This window comes from Manihot esculenta, chromosome 17, assembly GCF_001659605.2.
Source record: "Manihot esculenta cultivar AM560-2 chromosome 17, M.esculenta_v8, whole genome shotgun sequence".
In the NCBI taxonomy this organism is placed as follows: Eukaryota; Viridiplantae; Streptophyta; class Magnoliopsida; order Malpighiales; family Euphorbiaceae; genus Manihot; species Manihot esculenta.
Window position 1 is genome coordinate 9174349 of NC_035177.2, and position 9665 is coordinate 9184013.

General features: G+C 36.9%; 1 protein-coding gene across 4 annotated transcripts in view; it reads right to left on the reverse strand.

Annotated features, from left to right (window-relative positions):
• LOC110605068 (glycerol-3-phosphate acyltransferase, chloroplastic) overlaps positions 1 to 3432 on the reverse strand; it is a 49656-nt gene extending 46224 nt beyond the window's left edge. Inside the window, exon 1 of one of the 4 annotated variants that reach the window (XM_043952544.1) lies at positions 2939 to 3428. In XM_043952544.1, the coding sequence (XP_043808479.1) occupies positions 2939 to 3242 (304 nt within the window). In that variant the 5' untranslated portion in view covers positions 3243 to 3428. Of the gene's footprint in view, positions 1 to 2938 lie in introns of all 4 variants that reach the window. The other 3 variants (XM_043952543.1, XM_021743370.2, XM_043952545.1) reach the window with 3 other exon arrangements.
• Between the last annotated feature and the right edge of the window lie 6233 nt (positions 3433 to 9665).

Consider the following 9665-nt stretch of genomic DNA (forward strand, 5'->3'; position numbering starts at 1 on the left):
AAGATCAACAAAAAAAAAGAATTCACCTCCATAATTGAATATTTGAATGATAAATTCACTAGAAATTGATAAGAGTGATGTATTACAGGATCATAGCAAAATTCATACGTTTAATTAAATGACAAATTCATTAGGAACTTATAAGAGTGAGATGTTCACAAAATCATTGCAAGATTCATACATTTAAACAAATTAATTGAATTAGAAGTCATATTAATCATGGTCATGTTCGTGAATAATGGGAATAGGCCTGTAATAAGAAATAACTGTAACGTAATGGTAACAACTTATCAGTGTGCAAATTTTTTGAAAATTTGCAAAGGACATAAATCAGTGGATGTTTAAACATATAATTAAAAATAAAATATACAACTGAATAGTAAGCATAAATAATTGAATACTGACATGAAATCCGTCACTTGTAGACATCATTTGCATTAATAAATTTAAACTAAAATAATTAGGTAGACCTCATCAAAGCTCATTCCATGACCTTTAAGTAATTGTCACTAACGAGCACTACTAGCCTAAAACTTAAGTACCCATTAGTTACAATGGGTATCAAAGGCACTGCCAGAAACCTCTATTTAACAACCATTATGTAACGTTACATAACGGTCATTATTTATAGCCATGTCAAAGATCCCTATATATGGTCAAAACATGGAACGTAATGCTGAGTTTTGGGTCAAAATATCAATCAATAGCTTGAGCTGTTAAAGTTTTACATTTTTATTTGTATCATTCTTATAAAAAAAAAATCAATTAGTCTTATATATATTTTTGCAAATCATTACTGATATCAATATTCCCTTCCTAATAATGTTACAACCATATTATTGAAATGTCGCCATAAAAGATCTTAGTCAAAACCCTTACTATCTCCCAAGTGAAACAAATGCTCACTATCATTGAGTGCGCATCCACACACACATACACACAAAAAAAGCATTCAACCACACAACAAAAAGGATGTTATTTAACAAATAAAATATTATTTAACATAAATGCATAAACAATATATCTAATGAACAATTACTCAAATTTAGCTCTAATCTAAGTCTCATTGCACTAACTTTCATAATACTGATATGTATATAAACTAACCATAATGTCATTTTCAAGCACTTGTATTATATCCATGCATAAGGCTTACATGAGGAGGCTCATGAGGATCTTTGGAGAATAATACAATTATGAAGGCCATAGGAAGCTGTGTATCTAGGTTCCTTCTTTCTCTTACGTTTTGTTTTCTGGTTTCTCCTACGTATAATTAATGGCACGGCTTAAAAATGGATGTCATAACACAACCCCTTTTCTAGTTACCATTAAACAGTATACTGAAGGGCATTAAATTCAAAATGACCAAAACACTAAAATCTTTCCCGATTTTCCACAAAAACGGTCTGCTCATGACCCTTCTGCCCAATATTATCAATTCACATATGCGTAGCCTTTACCTGTGAGACTGGCTAAATTCTTACAATAATGGTGTTAATTGAAAGTACTAACTGTAATAAAATATCAGATAGAATGACTGCAAAAACAATAACTGTGTTGTTTGACCTAATCTGTTTAAGTGCATGTACATGGTATCCATTTTAAAATTGCACATTTAAACTATACACTTTTCCAATGGGGCAATGCCAAATTCCACCCATTAAGTGTGTACATTAATACCCCCCTACAAATTTTGTATACTTGTTTTATCCTTAAGTAAAGATAGTTATATTCCTGAATAAAAATGGTGAAAATCCTGTAAGTAGCTAATATGTAATGAAATTGGTGCAATTTTGGAGGGAAAAAATTAAAAATAAATGAGTTAGGAGAACGGTTACAGGTTGTTGCAGAAGTCGAGATAGTTAATAGACAAAGTCAAGGTAGTTATTGTAGCTAGGAATTAGGATCCTATAAAACAGAGCATGTCTGAAGATCAATAACAAATCTGAAAACTGATTCTCTTTTTCTCCAGTTTCTGTGATTCTCTTCTCTATCTCTTTCCTCTCTTTCTTTCTCTGACTTTCTGCCAATATGCCATTCTTCCCTTTCTTTCTCCAATTCATTTTTCTTTCTCAAGAGATTTTTCTGACAAACTCATCGTAAGCATTAGTAATATTCCCGAATAAAGATGGCCAAAGTTCATTGTAAACATTAGTACTATAACATTTGAGTCATTTTTTTAAATTTATGTGAGACACTATTCACTATGAAATGACATACATGAAGAAGTAACTGTAGCATCATTCTCACAACACATTTAAGCAGCAATGCCACTGAGATTTGAAAGCATAGGCTTAGGAACTTATCATGCAATGCAGTACATACAGAAGCGAAGCAAGTAAAGTCATCCTTTGCACTTCCTATCCTTCATGGATGATGAAACTGGTCACATGAACAAATAATACATAAGAAAGTTTTGAATTTGATGCTTTAAATACTCTTTGTTCAAGAAGACAAAACTTCCATCCATCAAAGCACCAAACAGATACAAGTATCCAACCACAGAATGCATCCAACAATGGTAAACCATATACTTTTCGTAAACAAATAATAATTTCAAAAGGAAAGAGCCAGTCACAATTCAAGCCAGAAAAAGAAAATAGCAATTTCATTATTAACACTTCTTTTGCTATTTCTACAATTTTAAATCTTGGGAAGCATAGAACATTCGGCCAGTCCCTCTCCGTACATTATTCATCTAAAAGCCTATCATTCCTTAAAAGGAAAAAAGAAAATCCATCAAATACCTAAAATGCATTTTTCACTTTCCCTGAGCATTAAACAGTTCAAAGTTTCCCCTGCTTTTCCAATAGGAAACCAGAAAGAACAAGTAAATAAATAACACAACTGAACAGTACAAAATTTTTACCAAACAAAAACAAATTAGATTGAAACCTTCTTTATTTATAAAAAAATAAAAAACAAAAAAGAAGGGGACCTTCTTCCGTTTTCGCATCAAGAAAAGTTCGCCGGTGACTAGACTTTTCCTTCTTATCCTCCTCCTTCTCGCCAGACGCAGAAGCTATAGCTTCTTTGTCCTCCTTGACCAGCTGGGCCATGGCGTTGGCGTTGAGAGAAGAGATCAAGCAAGGACAAACGGACCTCCGCGCACTCGATTTGAGAGCAAGCGAAGGAGAGTGAGGAACCAAACAGAGCTTTGAAGACAAGAAAGGGAATGACAGGGAAACCCTAGGCGAATGTATGCTGCAGAGGAATGCGGGATGAAGAGCGGAAATGATCATGTCTCTCTCATAAACGGAAAATGGAGATTAGTGAGCGCTTGCCTCTTCTTTCTATTATCCGTTGAGGAGTGGAAGATATCACGTGGTTATGGGTGGCTGATTCGAGGCTATTATTCTCTGCGACGCTCTTTTTCTTTTGGCTGAGATGTGTCTCGTAATTCTGCTGAGTGACTCTGAGGTGGAACGAGGAGCTGGTTTTTTTTAACCTTTTTCTTATTGTCTAAACAAAATTGATATTGATACAAATATCTATTAAAATGGCCCAAATCCAATAGCCCAGCTAAAAAGAAATCTATAATCAAAATATTCAAATAGGTTATCTTAAAATATTACTTCTGATAGAATTTTAAGTAAGAGTCAAATAAAGAATTGTTGTCCCACTAATACTAAATAACGGACACCAAATCCTATTAAAATAAAACTTTCAATAAGTTATATATAAATAATTTTTAGGTTTATCATTTTAATCAATATACCTTTACGCGTTTATCATTTTACTCAATATACCTTTAAACCTTTCACTGACTTAAACATTAGAGGTTTTACCTATCAAATTATCCGATATTTTTATTATTTTGCAGATTTAAACCTGAAAAAGAAATTGGAACAGTATCATTAGCGCCGTGTGAAAATTTTCTCATAGGAATACAAATTATGTGACTGTTTATTTCAGTTCTTTCCTTCACCGGTTTCTGATTCTATTATTTATAATCGCAGTATGGAGGACAATGGCACATTTAAGTAAACAATAATGAAAACCTCATGAGTATGGAAGATCTTTCTAGGGATGAGTCATTAACTGGGAGCAGCTTTTGGAAAAATTGAGAACGTTGACAGAACTCCTAAAGAAACGAGAAGGGGATGGCATCTCGCAAGGGAATCAGGGTATTCATATGAATGAGAATAGGGATGGCACCTGTAACAGCCCGGAAACCGGTACCCCTCTATAACGGCTCCAAACTGCTCGGCGCTAGGATCCAGATCGGCTTAAGGCCGCCTAGACCCGTAGCAAGCCTGCTACTGAACTCTGGGTACCTGCTCAATCCCATACATGATCCAACAACTGGAAAACTTTTCTGAAAGACTACCAGACTTAACTTAAAAACCACTCAGATATACTAATCTGAAATAGCCCTTAGGGCTATCTGTAATACACCAGTGACACGTTACCAAGTAACCTCCATGCACTATGCGCTGTGTCATAGAACCCACTCTGTAAGGGTCAGCATATCATAAGTTACCTTGGCTACCATAGAGTCACAGGAATCAAACCTGGTCTTCTCTATTGGCCTCTCTATGGATCACAGGAATCAAACCTGGTCTTTCCTCCGCACTGGTCTTGGGTCAAAGGAAGTAATCCCTGTCTTCCCTCACAGTTATAATTCACTGGGTTTTCGAAACACAACATGTAGTAAGCCTGGTTTGACTCATTTCTCATCAAGAAACTAAAAACAGGATACATGCATATACAAGGGATTCAGCACACACTGGGCAAAGCACAACTCTAGACATTATCTCATTATACTCTATCTCTTTACCACAAGCTCTTTCCATGCATAACCTGTATACACAGTATGTCCATACATCATGTCCACAACTATACTATACCAACATACATAACATATCATATCATCCTTAATCTTTACATCCTCTTGCCTAAACATATACATCAAGCTTCTTTATACATATACATGCCACATACTACTCTATCAAAACCTAGCTATGCTATTACAGCCAAACACGGCAATCCATGCTTAACCTCTGCTCTCCCATAGCTCACTCTGCTGAACTCTGGCCCTGCAAAACTGGGGTTAAGGGAATGGGGTGAGCTACAAGAGCCCAGTGAGTAGAAACACTGAAAAACAGTTCATTAAATACACTCGGTCATGAAATGCATCACAACACAACTAGTCCATATCTTGGATTAGACATGACCTCAAAACTCCCTCGACGGGCTATTGATGTCGCCTTGGTCCAATCCGCATACACAATGATAATGCAATGCACCATCTTCGTGATTCTAATGCAATCACCCTAATACATATTATGGCATCCATGATGCATGAACTATGCTCAAACATTCTGTTATTTTATTATAAAATATTATGTTTAGTTCTACTCACCTCTACTCCTCTGGCAGAAACTGTACTGACTCTGCAACTGCTAATCCTGACGACCTCCCTGAACTGTCGGGTCCAATCCTACACAAATGGACTCGAATGAGGTATCAAACAATGCTCCCATAACTCTAACACAACTCCCTACACACCTTCCCAAAAACCCCCTACAAGATCCTAGAACAATCGTGCAAAGCATGCAAAAGAAGGCTGGGCAGGACATGTTCGGCGGCAGGTTCGGCGGCCGAATGTCCTCTCCATAGACGAAACTCGCCTACTTTCGGCGGCCGAATCTCCTCTTTCGGCGGCCGAAGCTGGGTTCTCCAGTTAGGCAGAACCTCGCTCACCTCATACTCAACTTCCCCCAAACCTCACTCAACATACATCTCAACACACATAACAAGCATATACTCAAATATATGCACAAAGGGGTCCAAAACTACCTTAAAACCCCAACAAACAACACCCATAACACAGCAACATACTCATGCATAAAAACCCTCAAAAACCTCCTTTTACACCTCACCATGCAACTCTTCCCTTTCCCTCCAAACAACTTGCTGAAAACACTATAAAACATAAGGATCAACACTTACCTCTTGGCTGGTGTGATCCTAGCTTCAAAACATGGAGAAACCAAGCTCCTCAAGCTTCAAGCTCCACAACTTCCTCTTTTACTCAAAACCTTCAAACCCAAGTGAAAACTCATGAAAACCTTGCCATTTGGAGGAAAACATCATGAAAACATCCAAGGAGAACCTAAACCCCACCTTGACCACAAAGAGAGCTTCCAGCACCCTCCATGGCCAGTCAACGGGGCTTAAATAGGTGGCCAACCGCCCTTCCTTCGGCTGCCGAAACTGCATGCAAAACCATGCAACGTTCGGCGGCCTAACGTGAAGTTTCGGAAGCCGAACCTATCGCACTTTCGGCGGCCGAACATGACCTTCGGCGGCCGAACCTGCATTCTGCCTCCTTGGTCTTTTCTCTGCAAAACTCATTCCCTTTCCTTTCAAAACCATAAAACACTTACAAAAACATGTTAGAAAACCTTGAGAAAACCCCGCAACACGAATCCGACATCCGAGATTCCACCTGACGGTAGGAATTCCGATGCCTGAACGAGCCGGGTATTACAGCACCATAGAAAGGATGGAGAAAAGCCGAGAAATTGAAGGTATAGAAACCATAAACCATGAAGGTTGGTAGTTGGATGCTAGGTTGATGGATGTTGTAAGAAAAATCCAAAAGGTGTAATGAGATGATAACTTTGGAATTGCAAATGTTTCCCCCTCTCTCATGAGATAATAGCTGAGACTTTTTTGGATAAATTCAAGCTATCTTTCTTAGACAAGTATGACAGGAAGATTGATCCACATAGCCACTTGGCCGACTTCCATACAACTATGCTCCTCTAAAACGTTAATGACATGGTCCTTTGTCGGGTGTTCCCTTCCACACTTACTGGATTGACACAAAAATGATACCAACACCTTCCAGCTAACTCCATTCATGACTTCAAGAAATTAGTCTATGCCTTCAAGCAATGATTCATCACATGTATTCCTTCCAAAAAACTATCGTCCGACCTTCAGAAAGTGAGGCAAGGGGAGACTGAATCCCTCAAAAGCTATGTGGACAAGTTTAATGTGGAGGCAATTTAGGTGGACAACCTAAATCATGAAACAGTCTGCGAAGCGATCAAAAAGGGATGACAAAACACAAGGTTCGTAGAGTCATTAATCAAAAATCCAGCTAAAGACTATTACCAATTGATGGAGAAGACTCAAAAATATATCTACCTAGATTATAAAAAGCAAGCCCAGAAAGCTAAGAGGAGGGATGAGAATAGACTTTTGGATGGAAGGGTACTAGGCGATAGAGAAAGGGAGAGATTCCGGAACTACACCCCCCTAACCGAAAGTAGATCATGGGTCCTTATGTTGATCTAGAAGAATGGTGAGCACATCAAAGTATCTCTGAAGAATCAACCCTGACACAATAAAAGAGACAACTAAATATTATCATTTCTATGACTGCTATGGCCATACAATGGATGAATGCCAAAATTTAAAAGATGAAATCGAAAAATAGTTAAGAAAGGGGCTTTGAGTAGGTTTACCCGATGGAGGGAAGATGGAAAGGCAAATTTCGAAGGAAAAAGGACTATGTTCGCACCAAAGGGAAATGCTAGAAATGAGGAAGATGATGACGAGACTTTTGGGAATAATTAACATGACCGTAGGAGGTCTTGAATCAGTTAAGGATGAAAGGAAAAGAAGAAAACGAGTTTGCGGAGAAGCAAACATTATGATGGTAAAACCGTTGTCCCAGCATCTAATAACCTTCGAGTTAGAAACTGACAATAAGATTTCAACTCCTCATTTCTAACCCCTTGGTTATTTCAACAAGAATAAACAAGTTTATAGTTAAGCGATCTTGATTGATACTAGGAGCTCTATAAAATTGATCACATTAGATGTATATGGCAAACTAGGATTAGACCAAAAAAAAAATTTTTCTAGAGTCCTATATCCCTTAGTGGGGTTAGGTGATAATTTATTTTATGCTAAGTTTACCATGATGAACTTTCCTTTGTCATACAATTCGATATTTGGATGGTCTATCCTTAATAATTATGGAATGATCATCAAGATGGAGTACCTATGTCTGAAATTCCCAGTCACTGGAGGAATAACAGTGGCAAGGGGGAGCTAGAAATATGCTAAAAAATATTATAAGCAGTCTACCAGAGTGATCTGCTAGACTTCTTTACTAATAGATCTCCTAGAGAAGCCAAAGCAAACTATCTCCTTGAAACTAGTAGATGAACTCACCATAGTAGAACTAGAGGAAAGGAAGAAGATCATATTAGGATCAGCACTAGAAGGGGAAAACTGAAGTAAGGTCCTAAATGTAACATCCTCAAACCCATAGCTAGAGTAGTGCCATCATTAGGTATGAGTTAGGCTATTTCACTACTAGAGTAAGTGGCATTAGGGGAGGTGCTAGCTTAACTCTAATCTGCTAATAACTGAATCATAGAAAACTCAAATAAAGAAACGGACATATCCAAAAATGAAGTAGACAGTGTGATTAGCGAGTCGGGAACGAGTCACTTTCGGGAGGTGCTTAGGGTTTCCCAACGTGCTTGCTTGAGGTGCTTGTTTAAATCCGTCATGCTTGCTTAAGTAAAAAGGACTTCTAAAGGCTAAATATATAGTTTAGTAGGTCAATCTATGATTATTGAAAGTTTGAAAACTAAATTGAAACATTGTAAAGAGTTTAGTAGGTTCAAGTATGAATATGGAAAGTTTAAAGATAAAATTCAGATTAGTCCTTCATGTTTTCCATCTCTTCACATATACCTTCCATATGTCACCTAATTATGCATGAAAGAATAACCAAGCAAAGTAAAAAGGGGTTGTCTTCTTTCTCCACCACACCATTGCCGTAGCTCACCCATTGAAAACCAAAGCTTTGTTTTGTCTTCCTTCCACCAAAGCCAAGCCAAATCTCACCCAATCAACTTCTTGCCTTAATTAAAACTCACCCTAAGACCAAGAGCTAAAGGAACAGCCATATATTGAAGGAATTGAAGAAGAAAAGTTTAGGGTTCCATAAGCACCAAGCTTGAAAATCAAAGGTGAGCTTAGAAATGTGTAGGAAATAACATCTTCTCATTTCTTTATGCATGAATTTGAATTATAAAGCTTTAATTTATAATTTATTCAATCCTTTCCTAAGACATAAATCTACCTAGGTGAAGGAACATCAAAGGGAAAGGAGATAGCTAGAGATTAAAAGAGGAAAAGAAAAGAAGAAATTCAAGAAAGGTTTGGTGTTTCTTTGATTTTCTGTTTTCCTTGAATTTTCTCATGGACATATGAAGTTGGAGATTGATTTTACTTACTGGAAATGTTGCTTTGATTGTATAAATATGTTATATGAATGTTAAAATGGTGTTTGAAAGGCTTAGAGTAAAGAAACTTAATATGAGAGCTAAAAGTGCAAATCTGGCAGAATAGGTTTTAACAGGGCAGTTTATGTTAACAAGTTCATAACTTATTGTGCATTTATTGAAATTAGGCCTAAGATATACCAAATGAAAGCTAAGAAAAAGATCTAAAACTTTTATTAGTTGATCAAATTCTGAATCTATAGGTAAGATGATAAAAATTTCAAGTGAACCTAAACTGGACACAAAGTTAGTGCATCCGGAACAGTGTGTATTGATTATACCATAACTAATTATATACTCAGTGAAATTTATTAAGACCAGTGCCAAATGAATCTTAAGAAGTAT